Genomic DNA, 24,061 nt, shown 5'->3' with positions numbered 1-24,061 from the left:
GGCATCTTAATTTGTGGTGTGTCTTACATATCATAAGTATAACCCGCAGTTAACACCATAACTCTCTTCCAACCTTTAGATACTGTTTGGAAATTAATGATGCAGTTCCAGCAAGCCTCGTACCAAACCATTTTTTGAATCGAAACTTTTTGCACAGCCAGAAATACTGTTCCTTAGTATAATCTTCTCTGCACCCACACATGGTAGAAATATAGCAAGGTCATTGCGAGAGAGGTGCTTCTTGAAGTGTCTGTGACTATGCTAATTGTTGTGATTGTCGCCCTAGACAGGCGTGTGTGGCTTGGCGACGCAACAACGACGCGTCAGAATACGCTCATCGTAGGGTCTAGGGAGATAAACGGCACTCCTTGAGCCACAGGGGTCGGAGAATTCCAATGTAATCGGTAGTTTGGGTGGATCCACGCAATCCTCTCACGAAATACCTCTTTCGCCAACGTGTTTTCCTTCTATAGCTTGGGTTTCTGTAATGCCTCTCGATTCAAACTAGGTCCATTTCTTTTATTCGTTATGGACGTCGTAGTTCCAGTATGTACAACGCGATTGGGCTGTTACTGCGTCCTCATCGTAAGGACTGCTTTAAGTTAACAACTTATATTGTGTTCGTGAGGATGATGAAAATTTCGGCCACGCATAAATGAGCGCCCGTAAAATTGCATTACGTTTCGCTGTGTCATAACTTGGTGTGACCTTATAGTGTGACCATGCTGACTGCAGGATCAAGAAATGCGTAGCTACATCCTTCCGCACTCTTTTATCGAGCACGGAATATTATTTGCGCGCTTGCGTAGCCTAAGACCCAGCACATCATCACACAAGTGCTGACTGTAGGACTGTGTGTCTGCAGATCACCTCTACATGAAAACCGACGAACACAGACTGCGCTAGTGACTACGACAACAACTTACACAGACACAAAGTTAACTTTAATGTCGGAGACTTCAAAAGCCATACTTTCTGTGACACAGCTCTGAAAACGATAATAATAGAAAGGCCGTTATTCAACAGACTGCGTCAAACAGCTTAGATCTGATCTACGAAAATAAACTCCCTGTGTACTTCAGTAGTTTAAGATTACAAACAGGATAGAACGGGGACCTCAGTTTTCTGTTTACACCGGTCCCTACGAGAATACTTTGCCAAGTGCCGCAAGGTGTGCGGCCATGAAGAGCGATATTTCGATTCAGCTATAATTTTCAAAAAGCAAACAGTAAGAAGATCCAAAGCCTACTGCTAAAAGCAGGAAATAATGTTGCATGACACTTCACCGAGTATCTCACAGGGGAAACGGAATACAAACAGGAAAAAAAGTATCGCTATTAGAGACTAATCTCCGGCCATACAATTACTCCTAGCTAGTAATGATCAGCTGAATATCGATTGCCAGAAGAGAAAGCTGGATAAAGGCAATAGAAAGATAGCTATGAGGAGAAACAGCCAAAAGACGTGGAAACTCCAAATAAGCTTCAATCTTCAGGTCATGTCCCCACCACTGCCAGCCAAATAAGATGTCAGCTCCTTGTAAACGGCAAACTCGAGCATAAATTCTCCAACGTAAACTCAAAAATAGCAAGGAACGAATAAAAAGAAACCATAAATATCGCTCGTCCCTTCAGCATACAAGAGGTAAACAGAGCAGTTGCCAAGAGCAAAGCAAAAAAGACTGCTCCTTTAGGCAGTATCCTAGTAGAAGAAATGAAACAAAACAAAACAATGAACAGAGCTCTTCAACAATTGCCTAGTAACCGGCTAGACGAAAGCCAAAGATATTTCCATCCTAAAACCAGAAAAACCACTCTCACGATCCTGCAAGCTTCTATCCCATGTCACTCCTTTCCTATACCTGCAAAATCTATGAGAGAATGCTGTAATACAGCCTTGTGGATGCAGTAACCCTTTTTTACTCTCCAGTAGGCCGATTTAGGTTCATTAAAGACTTTGCAACTATTAAACCTCACATAGCTTACCAGGTTTCACAAAATTACGGCTGAAGTGCTACGGTACCGTCAATTATATATTTTTTGGTGCAAAAGAGCTACACTACAACAAAACCCATTGACCTTGACCATAATAGGCATCCTCCAAAACCGCATCTTCTTTGTGGAATCCTAGGACAGAAGAAGTAGACGGCGGGGGCAGAAAAATGTTCTATGTCGGTGTGGCGTGTACGTGTCCCAAGACTTCATACATTTGACTACTACCGAGTAATGCCACATGCTTCACAAATACACATGGCAGAGTCGCACGTTTGAGGATGTTGAGGCAAGACTCACTGAAGCGCTGGAGAGGTCCGAAAAATACTGCTCATATAACAGGAACCATGTTAAGCCTTGTCTCGCAAATATCCAACATTGCTCCTATCGTCTCAATAAAACGCTTACAGCCAAATCGCTCCAGGTTACATGCAGTGGATCGCTGCTAGGGGACTGTCCCTAACGCTGCTTACTCTTGTGTTACCCTGGACAGGACGCTGACATTTAAAGTGCACACCGTCACTAAAAAGTGAAAGTTACTTGCAGAAACAATACTATCCGCAAAATTGTAGGCTCAGAATAAATGCTGAATCACGAGTGATGAAGCTAACAACATGGTCAATTTGTTATGACTTTTGTGAATATGCCTCTCCATCTGGTACAAATCCATCCACGCGAAGTAAGTTGATGTCACACAGAACGAAACTGGTGGACTCATCATCGGCAGTCCAAAACTAGTTCCCATCGATCTGTCACCAGGGTGGGAACGCTCCATCACCAATTCGCCACGAGGCAGCTTCCTACGCAGATTGAACGAAATCCTTCACACTGTATAAAATGGCCGTTAGTAACAGAGAATACCTCTTACAAGGAAACAGATAAACGCATAGCAGCAGCTTCGGACATCTGAAATTACATATCATGCCGCCACTAACTCTATAAACAGCACATCTGTCAAGCGGATGTATACACAGGAATTGCAGTGTCTCACAAACACCTATCGCTAACTAATAATCATCTTAGTTATGAAACTGCACTCGATTTTACACCCAAGATGCGATATGGGGATGAAGTGCATCACATAAATCTTCCTTTGTTTAGAGGAATGTGTCGTGACAGGATGGTCACGTTTCATCACACATGAGATGGAAATCCTCAGATGACCGAGAGGTTTGCTGTAACGATCGCAAGTAGACAGTGGTGTAAGTGAAATACAGAACACGTGGTTGTATACGAGCCAAATTCAGGATAATTCACGTGACGGATGCATACTGATAAAACAGTGGAAGAAATGGTCAAATTACCTGCATCTCACTCTCTAGAATGTATTATCAGTCTGCCATTAAATCGTACCTCGTTACAGTTCCACCTCAATCGATCACTCTCGTCCACTCTGTGTTATCCTTTAACGTACATGCATGTAAGCTTAAAGATAGTTCTCCGTCTTCCTGAAAACCGTCCAATACAGTAGTCAGCTCTAGTGTATCACTCTTACCTTAGTAGACATACAAAATTTCAAGTTACCAGCACGGCAACCACAGCTCACTAAATGCGGAATTGCGGAAGTAAAACAGTCAGTAAAATTATACCAATGTTCTATACAGTTAGCATTAAAAGGATACTGAAGTAGACCATAAATTCAGAAAATGACTGCCAAAAATACTGCCATAAAACAGTCAAATAAAGGTAACAATTAATTGCTTGTCAGCCTTCAAATGTATACACTACTTCAATGAGTAAGCAGGCTAACATGTAGCCCAATGGTGTTTCTTTCGTAACAAAATTGCCGAAGTTCTTTTTCTAAACCCTTCTGTATGTTTCCCGCGGTGCTAAAACCTAATTTCATGTTTGCTGCCTTTTAGGGTGTCGGCTTCACAAACAAAAACTCAGAAAACCAAGTTACTTTTTACAGGCTTTCGCTTACATCTCGAAAACTAGATGTTTTTCGAAGGTGACCATCCCATGCGAAATTAAAGTAGACAAAAAGTTGTATTCAAACTACACTAAAGAGTTCTGATTTTCTGACGAATACCATCGGTGCTAGTGCGCGCTGAAGAGCCGTGACTTTTTGGCCGTTTTGTGAAGACGTAAAAAACGCTCAACCCTACCCTCTACAACTCGCCAAATACAATTTTATTAAAACAAATCCGTGAACCACGTAGAAGTACGTTAATATTCCTACGAGAGAATCTTTAACATTCCATTTTCTCATACGGGTGGAGGAAGCAAAGCGAAAATTACTAAACGGCATTTGCATCCTACGGCCAAATGACCTTTCCAATTTTTTGTCTCTCATAGTCACACGACGTTTACATTTATCGGCGTTATACGTTCGGTGCATTACGCTTAAAAGAGGTTTTTTGAATGAATTTATGGGGAAGCATGTTTGTTACAAAAATTAATATACTACATTTACAACCCATTGGGAACATGACAGTGACTACAAAAATGAGTATGAAACCTGTATGTTGTAATGCACATGGGTCAAGTAACGAGTGAAGTCGAGCCCAGGATTAAGCCATCACGTAGTGCAGCTTTTCCATCTGTAAAAGAAGGAAGCTATTTAGTCATAGGAAATGAATACGAAAGACAGTTAGTGTACTTTGTAGGAAATTTTGTCTATATTTTGTAGGGAGTGATTATTATCTAAAAATACCTAATTTTCGAGATATAAGCGACAAAGTGAAAAAAATGCGCAATATTTTTCCGATTTTGTTTGTGAAGTCGACCTCTCACAAGGTAGCAAACATAAAATTCAGATTTAGCACCGCAAACAGTCTTTAGAACTGTTGAGAAAAAACTTCCGCAATTTTTTGACGAAAACGGCTATTTGAACACCAACTGACTGGAATACATGGGGAAAATAAATGTTACAGCACGGCCAGGGGCATTAAAAAACACGCTGGTCTGAATAAAGTCACAAAGTTGAAAGGTGGCTACACTGAGTCACAGCGCCAGAGATTGCGCCAAAGAGTATTATTCAGCCGTCTCCACTGGCAGTTGCCGCTGAGAAGTTGGTGAGTGGAGTAGTAGTTCTGAGGTAGGCGTGATCTGTGCTTGTTGAGACGTCCATAGAGTACTAGTTGTTCTGTTAGGCAAGACACGATATGTTATTCGATTGGGGATGTTGTAATGATCAAAGTGTATTTTTCATCAATATATATGAAGGTAAATAATTTTTTTTTATTTCAGTCCTAAATAACAATGCCTCTTGGTCACAGGTTCAGTCAACAAAGCATCTGGCTTGTGTTCATGTATTAGAGTGTAATTCTAGTTTCGATGTGCAATCAAAGTATTTCTGTTTTTTTTAATTACATCATTGTAAATGGCGTTTTAAGCATCTTGTCTTATTGAGGTAGAACCGTGCCAGATGTGTACGTTGAATCACACTTCCACACACAGAACAGTTACATCTGTGCTTTCTTGTTTAATAGGTTTTATAGTTGCTGGGGACTTAATTAATTAATTGTGTTAACGGAAATTTCCTTTCATTCTTTGTTGTTATTCTGTGCAGTCAGATTGCGCACTAATATTATTCAGGGCCAACCGGTTACGAGACTGCGTAACCGGACAAACAGCGACAAAAATTAAAATTATAAGCATTATATTTAATTAAGCCCCCATGCAAAGTTTTCCCAGATAAAGATACCGACCAAACGAGCGACCATTTGCCATGTGCTCTCCGTTTGCTGACTCCTCCCCACCTGCGTGCACATCCAAATGGCAGGTTATTAAGGCTGACTGGCGGCTTTACTCCTCCCTGGCGACCTTCGAAGAACAAGATTTCCCCAGCTGTGACCATCAGGTGGAATATCTCTGCTGTAGAACGTTCCATTCCTCGCGCATCCTCTTTACCACGTCGTGTCCCAGTCCCTTGGTGAACTGAGGCATGCCGGACGCCATCCACGCGCAGAGACGTGCTATCCGCGTTTTTAATCGTCATCCTATGATGGCAAATAGCATTCATTATAAACAGATGCGTGCAAAGTATCGTCGCGTTCTTCTGGATAGCAGAAAAGCTAGTTGGATTTCATTCACTAGTTATTTTAACACTTCCACCCTTTTCTCTGTCATATGAGCCAATCTCCGACGGCTCTCTGCAACCAAGATCCATTCGCCAATTTCTAGTCTGACAGCAGCAGACGATGTCATCGTGCACCCTATTGATATCTCCAACACCTTGGCCGTCATTCTGTGGAGATTCCGAGCTTCTCCCACTATCACACAGTCTTCCTTCATCGGAAACGGCGGAGGCTCGGGCGATACCCTTCTCCGAATCGTGAGTGCTACACTGCTGCCTTTACTATGAGGGAGCTAGATCATGCTCTCACTTCATCCTCCGCCCCAGGGCCAGACGCTGCCCACATTCAGATACACCTTTCCTCTCGTGGGCATTCAATTTATGCTTAGTTCGTACAGCCGCATCTGGGCAGAGGGCACATTTCTGGGACGTTGGCGTGAAGCCACCATCATACCCATACCTAAGCCCAGTAAGGGCAAAAACCTTCATTCTAGCTACCGCCCCATCCCTCTAACCAGCTGTGTTTGCAAGGTGATGGAACGTATGATTCATGCCTGGCTGGTATGGTGGCTCGAGTCTCGACATTTACTGACTACTGCACAGTGTGAATTTCGGGCGTGCCGTTCTGCAGTTGACCATCTCGTTACTTTGTCCACCCATTTCATGAATGTTTAGTGTATTCATCTGTTGGTCCCCCTCTACTATCACTACCCTCCACTGCTCTCCAATACTAAATTGGTGATCCCTTGATGCCTCAGAACATGTCCTACCAACCGATCCCTTCGTCTAGTCAAGTTGTGTCACATCTCCTCTATTCCATTCAATACCTCCTCATTAGTTATGTGATCTACCCGTCTATTCAGCGTTCTTCTGCAGCACCACATTTCGAAAGCTTGTATTCTGTTCTTGTCTAAACTATTTATCGTCCACGTTTCAATTCCGTACATGGTTACACTCCATACAAATACTTTCAGAAACGACTTCATGACACTTAAATCTATTAACAAATTTCTCTTCTTCAGAAACGCTTTCCTTACCAATTCCAGTCTACATTTTGTACTCTCTCTACTTCGACCATCATCAGTTATTTTGCTCCCCAAATATCAAAACTCCCTTACTGCTTTAAGTGTCTTAATTCCTAATCTAATTCTCGCAGCATCACCCGACTTAATTCGACTAGATTTCATTATCCTCGTTTTGCTTTTGTTGATGTTCATCTTATATCCTCCTCTCAAGATACTGTCCATTACTTTCAACTGCTCTTCCAGGTCCTTTGCTGTCTCTGACAGAATTACAATGTCATCGGCGAACCTCAAAGTTTTTATTCCTTCTCCATGGTTTTTAATTCCTACTCCGAAGTTTTTGTTTCCTTTACTGCTTGCTCAATATACAGATTGAATAACATCGGGGATAGGCTACAACCCTATCTTACTCCCTTCCGAACCACTGCTTCCCTTTCATGCCCCTCGGCTCTAATAACTGCCATCTGGTTTCTGTACTAATTGTAAATAGCCTTTCACTCCCTGTATCTTTCCCCTGCCACCTTCATCTGGATGGTAAATTGGCTTAAAAGTTATTTATTGTGCAGCGAGAAGTTGGAGGAGCTCTGCCTCTACGATTCCTTTCCGTATGTGTAACCTTCGAAGGGCAGAAGGGGAATGTTTACGTGACAGCAAGCAATAGTGGGAGAAAGGGTGTTAGAGAACAACTACTATCGTATGAGCACTGCTTTTGGCCAATAGCTGCTCAAAATAACTTGCTTTTGCTTTATTGTTGGGTTGCGTATAAAAATCATAGTCCTTTAGAGCAAACTATCCTTCCTGAAAAGTGTGCAACATTGTAGTTCCTACCACCTGGAGTCACTGGCGTAGTTCAGCTTCTGGATGTATGGTTTTTCGGTGCCTATAATACATATTAACGCACTATCTGCAGCTACGCCTTGAAGGATAGCAAGTTTCGCTATAAGTTCCACGACAGACTGTTTCACATTCGGTGGCATGCTATCAGCAGTTCCTATCACCCTCCTTCACCAATATAATTTTATGTGCATTCTTGAAGAGTGGGCACATAGCTGAACGTCCTGCGAGGTTCGTAACTGCCAAGGACTTCACCTTTGATCTTGATGGTGCGAACCCATAGGATCACTGTCGGCCGCCAGTTTTCAATCGGTGTTCATTATGAAATTTAATGGTTCACTTTGAACGTTCCTATCATGTCGACGATGTTGATTTTGTGAAGCGTAATGTGTACATTCCATATGAAGATCGATCTCTGCACCTTCTGGACACTCATTTTCTGTCGCTCTCCTATGCAAATGGTGAGTCATTAGGGGCTAATGTTTGCTGCGATAGTTGTTAACACAACACTTTCAAATGAGCCTGACTGAAGCAAGAGTGAACTTGCAACCTCGCCCTCAAGGAGTTTTGTGTCATAGACTCTGAACTAATAATACTCGCGTGACTGAGCTGGCTTATTTCTTCAAAAATTTAGTAAATATTGGTTGATAATTGGGGGCGGGAGGGTTCTCAGTATGGTTTGCTACAGAAATATCAGGTTTCGACAGGTGTAGAGACGAGAGGCAGGCTGCGACGAGAGGAACAGGTTTGTTGGACGCGGCACCAGAAGCGGTGGCGGTGGCAGCGTGTAGCTGCAGACGGAACGGCGGCCGCGCCGGCGAGCGTAATCGCCGTGTGAATGAATTGTCACGCGCTGCTGTGACAGGCGCGCGGTAGACCGCTTCTATCGCCGCCGCCTATCTCCCAGGGCTGCCCAAACAGCGAGCGCCGAGTTGTGACATGGAGACCAGCATTGCTGACTGCAATTAAGAGTTTCATTCCAACTAAATTAATAAGAGACGAAGCTGGTCTCCGTGATACACTAAATAGGTCAGGATACTGGTATAGAACCAAAGGGAAAAACATGCCAGATTTAAGAGAGCGCACAATCTCCAATGATGGCAAAGTTGAACAGAATTACGAAATTCAGCGCTGACGTCAATGAGAGATGCTCTTAATAATTCGGACGAAGGTAGTAGTACCTCTGGCGTGGAGAAACAAATGAAAGAGTTGAAAACGAAATAAGTCGCCATGTCATGATAGCAACCCATGTAGGTTTTACAAAGAATACTTTATGGAACTGGACGCTTATTTATCTTGCATTTAACTCGAATCTCTCGCCCAGCGCAAAGTCGCAAGCGACTGGAAAAAAGTGCATGTGATTCCCGGTATAAAAAGGATAAAAGATTTACCTGCAAAAACTTTCAATCGATCTCCTTACCATATGTTTCGTGCAGAATTCGCAACATATTCTGAGTTCGAATATAATAAATTTCCTCGCGAGTGAAAAGTTCATGTCCACGAATGAGCATGGTTTTAGAAAGCATTGCTCATGCGAAACTCAGCTTGCCCTTTCCTGACAAGATATCCTGCGAGCTATAGATGTAGGCAAAAAGGTTGATTCCATATTTCTGGATTCCCGAAAAGCATTTTGCACGGTTGCCCCCTGCAAACTGTTAACGAAAGTACGACCATAAGGAATGGGTCTCCAGACATGTGAGTGGCTCGAAGACTTCTCAAATAATATAACCCAGTATGTTGTCGTCGACGGCGGGGGTTCATCAGAGACAGCAGTACCGTCAGGAATGCCCCAGGTGAGTGTGTCAGAACCGCTGTTATTTTCTGTTTACATAAATGATCTGGCAGGCAGGATGGGCAGCAGTCTGCGGTTGTTTGCTGATGATGCTGTGCAGGCGTCGAAGATGAGTAACTGCAGGATGATACAAGATCACGTAGCTGATCTTGCAGTTGTCGAAGAGTGAATTTATAATGAAATCCAGACTATTAGCTGCTTACAGGCGTTGATAAATAACAACGGGGACAGATGAAAATGTGTGCCCTCACGGGGACTCGAACCTGGGATCCCCTGCTTACATGCCAGACGCTCTAACTGAATGAGCCACCGAGGACAGAGCGACTGCAGGGACTTACCTCTGGCACGCTCCCCGTAAGACCCACACTTCCAACTTACTGTCCACACACTATATTTTCAATTTCCCTGCCCACTATACTCATTACTCGCGCCATTCAATTTACCGATTCCCGTAAGAGTTCGAGCAATGTGCGTGCATCCGCACTGAAGAAGATCATTGGCCAGCAGACCTTATCTATATGAATATGGTATCTGCTCTTTTGGACATGTCCTTGATGGCTAAGTGGGATAGAGCGTCTGTCATGTAAGCAGAAGATCCCGGTTTCGAGTCCCGGACGGGGTACACATTTTCAACTGTACCTGTTGATATTTATCAACGCCTGTAAGCAGCTAATGGTCTGCATTCCATTCTAAATTTCTATTTGGCGTGATGAATGACAGCTAGCACTAAATGTAGAAGAATGCAATGCGGGTGAATAGGGAAAAAAAACGTCATGTCCGGAAACAACAGTTGTTGTGTCTTTCTTGACAGAGTCACGCCATTTAAATATCTGAGTATAGCGTTGCAGGGTGATATGAAATGGAATGAGCGTGTGAGGACAGTGGTAGGTAAGGCGAACCTTCGACTTCGGGTTATTATCGGAATTTTAGAAAATAGTGTTTCATCTGTAAAGGAGACCACAAATGGGATGCTAGTGCGAACTGCTCTTCAGAGCTGTTCAAGTATTTGGGGTCCGTACCAGGTCTGATTAAAGGCAGACATTGAAGCAATTCAGAGGCAGGCTGGTATGTTCGTTACTGATAAATGTTACGCAGATGCTTCGGAAACTCATATGGGAACCCACGGATGGAACGGGACTTTCTTTTAGAGGAACGGTATTAGAAAATTTAGACAAATAGCATTTGAAACTGACTGCAGAACTATCCTACTGCCGCCAACATACATTTTCCGTAATAAATAAAATACAAATTGGGTCACATAAAGTGAAACCTGTACTCAAGCCTACCAGAAAAATAGGACAAGTACTTCGTTCTGTTAAAGATAGAAGGCAATCATTATCATCTAGCTGTGTGTATAAAATTCCGTGTAGTTGTGGCAAGATCTATATTGGTACTACGAAAAGAAGTATGAATACGAGGGTAAAGGAGCATAAAAGTCTTTGCCGACTGGGAAAAATAGATAAATCGGCCGTTGCGGAACATGCACTTCAGTCAGGTGACCATGTAGTTAAGTTTTCTGAGACTACAGTTTTAAGTGCTACCACGAACTATTATCCACGACTGTATGGGGGGGGGGGGGGGGGGCTATTCAAGTTTATAAACATGAAGATAATAGAAAAGAAGAGGCCTTGAAATTAAGCGAGATATGGACAGTGGCGTTACAGAATTGATAAGTGATTTTTATCTATGACGGAGACTATAATCGATAGTTACATTTTATCTTTGACTTGTTTTCTCTCTGTTACTATGTGCAAGCTAGACCACGTCCACTTTCCTCGGTATTTAGGCCGCTCTCCGACGCCCGGATTCAGCAGGACTCAGCAGCACCAGCCATACCTCTGACGATGTCCAACGGGAGTATTGGACGAAACGTTAGGAATAGAAGAATTCCATGGACCACGACCATATAACCCGGAAGAATTAACAACGACAGTACCATCCGGTCGTGAATGCCTTCATTGTATGACCAAACACAATACACCACCATGCCTGATACGGTATAGGAAATCCATCGGCATTCAGGACAACTTTCAGTCGTCTCAGAATGATTTCCAAGGGAGTCTTATGACTTTCTTCCTGAAAAATAGTCACAAGATGGACGTGCGTAGCGATCACTTACCCTTCTCTCCACAGTAGGTTGTAAAAAGCTCAATAATATGGAGACCTCGTGAATATGGTCACGAGAGGAGGTGCGATAACTCATCCCCGTGCTCACAAAACGAGTCCTGGACGATGCGAGACTTTTGACGTCACAGGGCCACCATTGAGGAACAATCATTGTGTAATGGGACGGACCTGATCATTCAAAATGGTCACGTATTTGCAGTAATGAGACCTTGCAGAGTAACCATTGGACCCATGGAATACAACGATATGGCTGCCCAAATCATCATCTAACTCCCGTCATGTTTCACTCTTGCTACGTAAAGTCGACCAGCAGCTGAAAACAGTGTGAAACAAAGCTCATCCTGCCGAATGACTTCCTTCCATTGCTCCATCGTTCAAGTTTAATGGCTTCGCCACCATGTTTCCCTGCTACGGGCATTTGAATCACTGGTGAGTGGTTTTGAAATTTTAATTCGCCCTGCTTATGGAACTCGCTTCGTGTTGTTTTGGTGCTGATACGGTTCGCGTGTGTGACATTACGCTCTGCAGTGACCTTTGAAAGTTGTCGTTCTGACCATGACTGACAGTTGCAACGCATTGATGACATTGCGCAAGTGTCTTTCATGGTCCAACACGGCAGCAAAACCTACAGACTTGGCTGACATCTGCTTTTATGTTTGAACATGCATTTCTCGCGGTGTTTCCACATATTTGTCCAACCCCTGTAGGTAGTAGGGAAATGTGTAGCAGCAGGGGTGGTGTACCATGTGATGCTCAAGCCAATAATGTCATTCAAGTGCCTGTCTCTAGCGTACAATTCGGGGCGCGCGTATTACATTTAGCATTGATTATTTTAGGAACAGTGAGGATGTTTAGCTATTGCACTTTTCATTAGGGATGGCATAAAGGAAGTACGGCATGTATTACGTTAAGAAGCCACATCGATAGTTTTCCTAGGATGTAACTTTTTCTGGGGAGAATCAGATACAGAAACAATGGTCCAATACGGCATTTACATCAGTCTTGGCAGATTTTAGAGTAGGCAAAGAGAGAGAGACAGAGATGGGTAGATAGATAGATAGATAGAGAGAGAGAGAGAGAGAGAGAGAGAGAGAGAGAGAGAGAGAGCACTGGAGATGCCGCAAAGCAATCTTCGTATGCCGGCCACAGTGGCCAAACCGTTCTAGGCGCTTCAGTCCGGAACCGCGCTGCTGCTATGGTCACAGGTTCGAATCCTGCCTCTGGCATGGATGTGTGTGATGTCCTTAGGTTAGTTAGGTTTAAGTAGTTCTAAGTTCTAGGGGGCTGATGACTTCAGATGTTAAGTCCCATGGTCCTTAGAGCCATTTGAACCATTTTTGAATCTTCGTATCTTTCTACATAGACCCCATTGCGCACCCGTCTTTTCGCGAAACGCTCTACTCATCTAGTACAAGGGCAATCCCGCACTAGGAAGGCAGTCAGTGCCAAAAATCTTTTTATGTAGCGTTTGTGAGGGGATCGATTTCATTACAAGAAGAGATGACACACTTACGGCCTTGATAAACCCTGAAAATGGTTTTGTTTCCCATGGGTAAAACGTCTTTTCGACCTTAACTTATTGTGGCTCTTATTGGGGAAAAAATCCTGGGCTAGGAAAATAAATGAGTGCTTCAAGTTTAATTGTGTATTTTTAAGCAGTCTAGGTTCAATGAAAATGTTTTATAACGTTTTTTTTTTAATGGTTCAAATGACTCTGAGCACTATGGTACTTAACATCTGAGATCATCAGTCACCTAGAACTTACAACTACTTAAATCAAACTAACCAAAGGACATCACGCACATCCATGACCGAGGCAGGATTCGAACCTGCGACCGTAGCAGCTGCGCGGTTCCGGACTGTGTAAGTAGGCTGTTTAGGTTCTTATATTGGTAACGCCGCCGCCACGTAGCGCCCTGTATGAAAATCACTGGCTGTGCCGTGTGCAGTCTGTGGCTGGTTTGCATTGTTGTCTGCCATTGTAGTGTTGGGCAGCGGCAGCTGGATGCTAACAGCGCGTAGCGTTGCGCAGTTGGAGGTGAGCCGCCAGCAGTGGTGGACGTGGGGAGAGAGATGGCGGAGTTTTGAAATTTCTAAGACTGGATGTCATGAACTGATATGTATATTATGACTATTAAGGGAAAATAAATTGTTTGTTCTGTATTTAAATCTTTCATTTGCTAACTATGCCTATCAGTAGTTAGTGCCTTCAGTAGTTTGAATCTTTTAATTAGCTGGCAGTAGTGGCGCTCGCTGTATTGCAGTAGCTTGAGTAACGAAGATTTTTGTGAGGTAAGTGATTTGTGAAACGTATAGGTTAATGTTAGTCAGGGCCATTCTTTCGTAGGGATTTTTGGATGTCAGATTGCGTTGCGCTAAAAAAATATTGTGTTTCAGTCTAAGCACAGTCGTGTATAAGTTTCTCAAAGGGGACGTTTCAACTGTAGTGCCAAGAACCACTCGGCCACAGCGGCCGGCCACAAAACATGTTTTTGTCCGTTTTATTTGCATACCAGCTGCATTCGAAAAGAAAAGTGATAATTTTAATTTGGTTTCCGAGTTGCATTCTAATATAACTGGCATAATTTTACCACCATTTCCGGCTTGTATCCTAAAAGAATTGTAACTTTAGCTGGATATTTGTAGCGTGCACATGGCAACCCGGATCCGGTGAACGTCCCAGTGGGACAGTTGCGAAGCCAGCGGCGTGGATCGTTGAGCACGAGCGACCGCCGTGTCTTTGGACGCGAGGTCCTCACGGCGAGCCGACTATGAAATATGATTTATGTAAATTAGCCCGTGTCTCCTCGTGTCCGCCCGCGCCACGGCAAACAAACAACCCAATTATGCCCTCTCGACAAACGAGAGGCCTGTTATCTCGTCTTAGTAGGTGCATAAATAAACAATGGCGCGTCGGTGTGTAAACGCTGGCCGCCAGTTAACTGGCTGTGTCCACAGGCGGGCCAATTCACGCCCGCGGGCCGCAATTTGCTCTGCCGGCGCACTCGATAATCATACCGCTAAATCTCACGGCGACGTCGTGTTTGCATTGTCACATTAAGTGATGCGCCTGAGTTATTGCCAGAAAGAATAATAATGCTTGGTGACAGAATAGATGTACCAGTATACAGTCTTCAATGGCTTTACAACCGAATAATAAGTAAGGCGTATGAAAAAGCGCAAAAAATGCGATACATGTGAAATGGAAAAATAAGACATAAGAACAATGCAAAACATTAACCACCTAGTATAAAACTATAGCAAATGAACATTTAGAAAGGTTATTAATATGATAGTTCTGTCAGGGCTCTTCAAATGGTTCGCATGGCTCTACCCACTAAGGGACTTAACACCTGAGGTCATCAGTCCCCTAGATTTGGAACTACTTAAACCTAACTAACCTAAGGAAATCACACACATCCATACCCGAGGCAGGATTCGAACCTGGGGCCGTAGCAAGCGCTCGGTTCCGGACTGAAGCGCCTAGAACCGCTCGGCCACAGCGGTTGGCTATTAGGGCTCTAGGACGAGGTAATTGCCTATGAAGTCACTGTAGTCCCCATGGCTGGCCGCTGTGGCCGAGTGGTTGTAGGCGCTTCAGTCTGGAACCGCGCGATCGCTACGGTCGCAGGTTTGAATCTTGCCTCGGCCATCGATATGTTTGATGTTCTTAGGTTAGTTAGGTTTAAGTAGTTCTAGGGGACTGATGACCTCAGATGTTAAGTCCCATAGTGCTCAGAGCCATTTGAACCATTTTTAGTCTCCATGAAATCCACGAACAATGTTCTGGAAAAGCTGATAACATGTCCTATTATCTAGAGAACCGTGTGTGAGTTGAAGTACTTCAAGTAAAGGAAGCGCAAAAATGCGGAACTCATATCTCGGTTATTCTAGAGAAGTACCAATTTCTGGACATGGCATTGGTACATACTAGACTAACGTATGTCTTTGAAGTACACAGACAGAACAGGATTGGCTCTGTGGCAGGCGGTTGTGTACATCTGTATTATCCAACCAAGTTATCCATAAATCGAGTTTGGGGCATACATAACTCTAATAAACGTCTTAAGAATGACGTTGTTTGAAGACGGGTCCACAGTCGCCATGAATTTCTTAAATGCGTCCATGCCATCTTCAACTCTTAAGTTTCAGTTTATTTACTCACAATTTCATTCTTAAGTCATTTTGGAGTACCATTCGGTAGATGTTTGGCCATCAAATTTCTGAGATAGCTAACATTGTTACAGTGGCCTCTCGTATGTATTTACTGTAAGTGCAGAACATCACTTTTATATTGGTACAAGAGGCAGACCTGAAAACAAAACAAATAGGAAAAAGTCAGTAAGCTGTTTATTATATCAAAAGTAATTTCTTAGCTGTTAGCCGCCTCCCAGCGTGAGACAGGTTAGTCAGTACCACCATGGAAAAATGTCTGTGGTTGCCTACGGTATCATGATTTTACCCATTCGACCTGTGAAGCAAATCTACGGCCACGAACGTCTTTCTTCAAGGCTCCAAAAACAGGGAAATTGTGTGGGAAGAAAATGGTTCCAATAGCTCTGAGCACTAAGGGTCTTAACATCTGAGGTCATCAGTCCCCTAGAACTTAGAACTACTTAAACCTAACCTAAGGACATCACACACATCCATGTCCGAGGCAGGATTCGAACATGCGACCGTAGCGGTCGCGCGGTTCCAGACTCAAGCGCCTAGAACCTCTTTTTTTAACTCATTTTGTTCGGTTTTTTAGTTCGTTGCATCTGCTCGGGGCGGACGTCGCAAGACACCCATTCCAGTTCGTCGTTTATCCATTAACTCAGTATTTTTATTACAGAGGGCTGCTAACCCTCTGACCGAACACGCTGAGCTACCGTGCCGGCAGAACCTCTCGGCCACACCGACCGGCGCGTGGGATGAGATCGAGACTGTATGGAGAATACGTAAGGGCTTCCCAGCGAAGATTCTACAGCGTACTCGAAACTTTGGAAATATGTGGTCCCGCTCTGAAGAAAGACATTTTTGGCTGTTGATTTGCTTCAGACAAAGAGGTGCACGCTTGGGTACCCTAAAGTGTGTGTAGGCAATTGCGGGTATTTTTCTTTTGAAATAATAAATAGTTTACTAACATCTTTCCGTTTTCATCATTTTGACTGCCATTACACTTTTGAATTATACTGTACGCATTCTCCAAAAATGATTTCGAGCAGTTAGTTCATGGGCCCACGCGAGTAGTAAACGGTCGTGAAAACACATTTGACCTCTTAGCAACATTAATCCTGAGCCAACAGGGAGCATCAAAACGTGTGCAGGGATTAGTGAACACAGGGTTGTCGTAACGAGACAATGTTGTAACCCCTAAATCTCCCCCCCCCCCCCCCGCCCCTAAATAAACGAAAAATATACCTATTCAAAAAAGCAGATAAAATTCGATTGACGCCTTCCTGAGAGAGAATCTCCACTCCTTCCAAATTAACAATGTAAGTGTAGACTAGATGAAGCTTGAATTCAAAGAAATAGAGTCGATAGGAATTCAGAGATTTATACCAAATAAATTATCAAACGACGGAGCTAATCCCTCTTGCTACATAAGAGGGACAGAACACTGTCGCAGATACAACGAAAAAAGCATGCCAAATTTAAGGGAACGCAAAATCTCCAAGACTGGCGATCATTTACAGAAGCTCGAAATTTAGCGCGGACTTCAGTGCAAGGTGTTTATAAGAGCTTCCACAACGAAACTTTGTCTCCAAGTTTGGTAGAAAAGCCAAAGAGATTCTGGTCGTATGTAAAGTATGCTAGCGGCAAGACACAATCACTGCCTTCTCTGAGCGATATCAATAGAAATACTGTGGACAACAGCGCTGCCAAAGCACAGTTACTGAATACAGTCCTCCGAAATTCCTGCACTAAGAAAGACGAAGTAAATATTCCAGAATTCGAATCAAGGAAAGATGTCAACATGAGTAACTTAGAAGCAGATGTCCTTGGCGTAATAAAAGCAAGTCTTTCGATCCAGATTGTATACCAATTAGGTTCTTTTCACAGTATGCTGATGCAATAGCTCCATACTTAACAATCATATACAAAACTCTCACGACGGAAGATCCCTACCCAAAGACTGGAAAGTTCCACAAATCACACCAATATTCAAGATAGGTAGTAGGAGTAATCCACTAGATTACAGGCCCATACCATTAACATCGATTTGCACCATGATTTTGGAAGAAATATTGTGTTGGAATATCATGAATTACCTCGAGGAGAACGGTCTATTGACACTCAGTCAACGCAGATTTAGAAAATGTCGTCCGTGTGAAACTCAACTAGCTGTTTACACACACTAAGTGTTGAGGCCGCTGGAAGGGATTTCATGATACCGTATTTCTAGATTTCCAGGAGGTTTTTGGCACTGTCACACACAAATGACTTTTAGTAAAAGTACGTCCTTATGGAGTATCGTCTCAGTTATTTGACTGGATTCGTGGTTTCCGTCACCAGTTCGTAGTAATTGACGGGAAGTCATCGAGTAAAACAGATGATTTCTGGCATTCTCCAAGGCCCTCTGCTGTTTCGTATCTATATAGACGACTTAGGAGACAACCTGAGCAGCCGTCTTATGTTTTTTGTCGATGATACTGTCGTTTATCGTTTAGTAAAGTCATCAGAAGAGGAAGCCAAATTGCAAAACGATTTATAAAAGATATCTGTGTGGTGCGAAAATTGGCAATTGAGCCTAAATAATGAAAAGTGTGAAATCATCCACACGAGTGCTGAAAGGAATCTGTTAAACTTATGTTATACGATAAATCAGTCACATCTACACACCGTAGATTCAACTAGATACCTGGGAAATACAAATACGAACAACTTAAATTGGAATTAAATCTTAGACAAAATGTTATCGGTAAGGTAAACCAAAGACTGCGCTTTATTGGTAGAACTCTTAGAAAATGCAACATGTCTGCTAAAGAGACTGCGTAAACTACTCTTGTCTTTCCTCTTTTGGAGTACTGCTGCGTAACCTTGGATCCTTGTTGGATGAGATTAATGGAGTACATCGAGAAAGTTCAAAGAAGAGCAGCACCTTTTGTATTATCGCAAAACAGGGGAGAGAGTTTCACGGACACGGTAGGGGATATAGGGTGGACACCACTAAAACAAAGGCGTTTTTCTTTGTGGCAGAATCTTCCCACGAAATTTCTGTCGCCAGAGTTCTCCTCACAGTGCGAAAATATTTTATTGACGCCGGCCTATTTAGGGAGAAACTATTATCATAGTAAATTAAAGGAAATCAGAGTTCGCACTGAAAGGTATAGGTGTCAGTTTTTTCTGCGCGCTATTCGAGATTGCAATAGTGGAGAATTATTGTGAAGGTGATTCGATGTACCTTCCGCCAAGCACTTAAGTGTGATTTGCAGATTATCCACATAGATTTACTAGTGGATGAAACGCCATATACAGGCTGGTGCATTGATAGTGACCGGGCCAACTATCTCACGAAATAAGCATCAAACGATGAAACGGCAAAGAGCGAAACTTGTCTAGCTTGAAGGGGGAAACCAGATGGCGCTAAGGTTGGCCCGCTAGATGGCGCTGCCATAGATCAAGCGGATATAACTGCGGTTTTTTAAATAGGAACCCCCATTTTTTATTACATTTAGTGTAGTACTTAAGGAAATATGAATATTTTATTTGGACCACTTTTTTCGCTTTTTGATAGATGGCGCAAACGTATAAGTACATGGTTTCACGTAACATTCCGCCAGTGCGGACGGTATTTTCTTCGTGATACATTACCCGTGTTAAAATTGACCGTTTGCCAATTGCGAAAAGGCCGATATCGTGTTGATATATGGCTATTGTGATCAAAATGCCCAACGGGCATGTGCTATGTATGCTGCTCGGTATCCTGGACGACATCATCCAAGTGTCCGGACCGTTCGCCGGATACGTACGTTATTTAAGGAAACGGGAAGTGTTCAGGTACATCTGAAACAACCACGACCAACAACAAATGATGATGCCCAAGTAGGTGTTGTAGCTGCTGTGCTGGCTAATCCGCACATCAGTAGCACACAAACTGCGCGAGAATCGGGAATCTCAAAAATGACGGTGTTGACAATGCTACATCAACATCGATTGCACCCGTACCATATTTGTATTCAGCAGCAATTGTATGGCGACGACTCTGAGCGACGTGTACACTTCTGCCACTGGACACAAGAGAAATTACGGGACGATGACAGATTTTGTGCACGCGTTCTATTTAGCGACGAAGCGTCATTCACTAACAGCGGTATCGTAAACCGGCGTAATATGCACTATTGGGCAACGGAAAATCTACGATGGCTGTGACAAGTGGAACATCAGCGACCTTGGAGGGTTAATGTATGGTGCGACGTTATGGGAGGAAGGATAATTGGCCCCCATTTTAACGATGGCAATCTAAATGGTGCAATGTATGCTGATTTTCTACATAATGTTCTACCGATGTTACTATAAGATTTTTCACTGCATGACAGAATGGCGATGTACTTCCAACATGATGGATGTTCGGCACATATCTCTGGTGCGGTTGAAGCGGTATTGAATAGCATATTTCATGACAGGTGGATTGGTCGTCGAAGCACCATACATACCATGGCGCGCACGTTCACCGGATCTGACATCCCCGGATTTATTTCTGTGGGAAAAGTTGAAGTATATTTGCTATCGTGATCAACCAACAGCGCCTGACAACATGCGCCAGCGCATTGTCACTGCATGTGCCGACATTACTGAAGACGAACTACTCGCTGTTGAGAGGAATGTCGTTACAGGTATTGCCAAATGCATTGCGGTTGGCGGACATCATTTTGAGCATTTACTGCATTAATGTGGTATTTACAGGTAATCACGCTGTAACAGCATGCGTTCTCAGAAATGATAAGTTCACAAAGGTACATGTATCACACTGGAACAACCGAAATAAAATGTTCAACGTACCTACGTTCTGTATTTTAATTTAAAAAACCTTCCTGTTACCATCTGTTCGTCTAAAATTGTGAGCCATATGTTGGTGACTATTACAGCGCCATCACAAAGCGAAAAAAGTGGTCCAACTAAAACGTTCATATTTCTTCACGTACTACACGAATATGTAATAAAAATGGGGGTTCCTACTAAAAAAAAAGAAAAACACGCAGTTGATATCCGTGTGACGTATGGCATCTCCCAGCGGGCCAACCAAAGCGCCACCTGGTTTCCCCCTTCAAGCTAGACGAGTTTCGTTCTTTGTAGTTTTTTTCGTTTGAGGTTTGTTTCGTGAATATTTGGCCCGGTCACTATCAATGGACCACCCTGTATATGATGTAAACGTCCCTAGTACCGCCATTATCATTGTAGCATCGCTATGTTAAAATCACGTCCACTATTGAGAGTCCCGTGATGCTCAGTTCCTGATCACCGCTACAGTTCTAGCAGAGCGCGCTTTCAGCTCCGTTTTGTGCAGCTCCGGCAGGGTTCGGCAGTGAGCTGTGCTTGTGTTTGCAGGTGGGCGGCCTCGGTGTGCGGGGAAGAGTGTCCTGAGAAGGCGTCCTGCCAGCGGCTGCGGGGACACCGCGTCGTCTGCTCCGGAGGGCTGCACCAGTTCGCCACGACCGCCGCGTGAGTAGCCGCCAGCAGCGCCATAACGGCGCTCCTCAACATTTTCCCTACGAACTTCCTTGTTTCATTTAGTAACTGCTGATACGGTACAAAAATAGCGCAAGTGCAGCGAAACTGGACGAAAACAGAGCAGACTTAAATAAATTCATTATAAAATGCACTACTGGCCATTAAAATTGCTACACCAAGAAGAAATGCAGATGATACTCGGGTATTCATTGGACAAATACATTATACTAGAACTGACATGTCATCACATTTTCACCCAATTTGGGTGCATAGAACGTGAGAAATCAGTACCCAGAGCAACCATCTGTGGCCGTAATAACGGCCTTGATACGCCTGGGCATTGAGTCAAACAGAGCTTGGATGGCGTGTACAGGTACAGCTGCCCATGCAACTTCAACACGATAGCACAGTTCATCAAGAGTAGTGACTGGTGTATTGTGATGAGTCAGTTGCTCGGCCACCATTGACCAGAAGTTTTCAGTTGGTGAGAGATCTGGAGAATCTGCTGGCCAGGGCAGCAGTCGAACATTTTCTGTTTCCACAAAGGCTCGTACAGGACCTCCAATATGCAGTCAGAGGTGAGCGAGACGTGTAACGAATGGCACCCCTTACCATCATGCCGGGTGATACGCCAGTATGGCGATGACGATTACACGCTGCCAATGTGCCTTCGCTGCGATGTCGCCAAACACGGATGCGACCATCATGATGCTGTAGACATAACCTGTATTCATCCGAAAAAATGACGTTTTGACATTCGTGCACACAGGTTCGTAGTTGAGTACACTATCGCAGGCGCTCCAGTCTGTGATGTAGCGTCGAGGGTAACCACAGCCATAGTCTCCTAGCTGATAGTCCATGCTGCTGCAAACGCCGTCGAACTGATCGTACAGATGGTTGTTCTCTTGCAAACGTCCCCATCTGTTGACTCAGGGATCGAGACGTGGCTGCACAATCCGTTGCACTCATGCGGATAAGATGCCTGTCATCTCAACTGCTAGTGATACGAGGCCGTTGGGATCCAGCACGGCGTTCCGTATTACCCTCCTGAATCCACCGGTTCCATATTCTGCGAACGGTCTTTGGATGTCGACCAACGCGAGCAGCAGTGTCGCGATACGATAATCTGCAATCTCGATAGGCTACATCCCGACCTTTATCAAAGTCGTAAAGGTGATGGTACGCATTTCTCCTCCTTACACGAGGCATCACAACAACGTTTCACCAGGCAACGCTAGTCAGTTGCTGTTTGTCAATGAGAAATCGATTGGAAACTTTCCCATGTCAGCACGTTGTAGGTGACGCCACCGGCGTCAACCATGTGTGAATGCTCTGAAAAGCTAATCATTTACATATCACAGCATCTTCTTCCTGTCTGTTAAATTTCGCGTCTGTAGCACGTCATCCTCGTGGTGTAGCAATTTTAATGGCCAGTAGTCTACTTAAAAAATTATATTTTAATAGAATCTGAACTACCACTTTTTGCACAATAGTGACTGGTTCCATTCAGTTTTGGTACCTCTCGAAATCTGTTAAAATTCATGAGCGAATTTTCACTGTCTATTATGTTACGGATACTGTAAATGTGTCATGAACAGACATTACAACACCTTGCAGAATGAATTTAAAGGTTTAGTTCAAAATGAAAGATCAAGAAATTACAATTGTTGACAGACAGGATTCATTGTTCTGTACATCAAGTAGTTATTTCTGCTAAATTTTCAGGCATACAGCACGAGAAGAAATGGATGGTACGAATACTAAATTTGAGTAAAAGGACTTCTGGAAAGATGAGTCCAATGTTATCAACACAATATCATGTAGGGGTAATATAGGAGCAGGCCTGATTATTGTCAAGAAAATAAGAATGCAGATAAGTTCCATGGAGAGCACTGCGAACTCATTGTCGTAGTACAAATAGATACGAAAGCAACATCCATCACAAATTTCTTCATGTTGCAGCCATCCAATGCAACTCCTGGCACTGATTTACTGTATCATAAGTTTGTATTAAATTAGTTCGTTACTGCCACATTTAGCGTCCTTTTCATTTATTTTGACACAAATAGGTCTGTAACTGTACTAACTCGGTTTTTATTGTGGAAACAGTGCGACAGTAATGAAGACATTAGCATAATTCATTTGTGACGGGTTTCCCCATTTGCGTCAAGTTTACACCATGAATTCTCTTGAATATACATCTTCAGATTTACATCTCTCGTTACGTAGCCATCATTGGTTTTCTTATGAGCTCGAACCAAAACTGACAGAATGCATTTCAAAACAGATCCTCCATATACAGCAGTAGCAGTTTTCTTGCGCTAATACCCGCTTTGCCTCCGTCAACAGAAGTTCACGCTACGTCAAAGCCCAACTTTTTCGAGTGTCTTTATTATAATGTAGCCACATTCGTCACTCTTAACGAGCAGTTACATAAACTAGAATACTTTTTTGTGTTTCAGCTATTTTTCGTTTCCTTCTGTGTTTCTCGCGGTTCTAGGAGCGCAGTCCGGAGCCGTGCGACTGCTACGGTCGCAGGTTCGAATCCTGCCTCGGGCATTGATGTATGTGATGTCCTTAGGTTAGTTAGGTTTAAGTAGTTCTAGGGGACTGATGACCA

At 43.4% G+C, this 24,061-nt stretch overlaps 1 protein-coding gene across 1 annotated transcript in view; it reads left to right on the top strand.

Moving 5' to 3' along the window:
- The window catches only part of LOC126336470 (protein singed wings 2), a 375,279-nt gene that overhangs the window by 247,486 nt on the left and 103,732 nt on the right, over nt 1-24,061 (top strand). Inside the window, exon 2 of the mRNA XM_050000213.1 lies at nt 21,319-21,432. Within this exon, the coding sequence (XP_049856170.1) occupies nt 21,319-21,432 (114 nt within the window). The remainder of the gene's footprint in view (nt 1-21,318; nt 21,433-24,061) is intronic.

This window comes from Schistocerca gregaria, chromosome 1, assembly GCF_023897955.1.
Source record: "Schistocerca gregaria isolate iqSchGreg1 chromosome 1, iqSchGreg1.2, whole genome shotgun sequence".
Classification (NCBI taxonomy): domain Eukaryota; kingdom Metazoa; phylum Arthropoda; class Insecta; order Orthoptera; family Acrididae; genus Schistocerca; species Schistocerca gregaria.
This window is presented reverse-complemented; position numbering and strand designations above follow the sequence as displayed.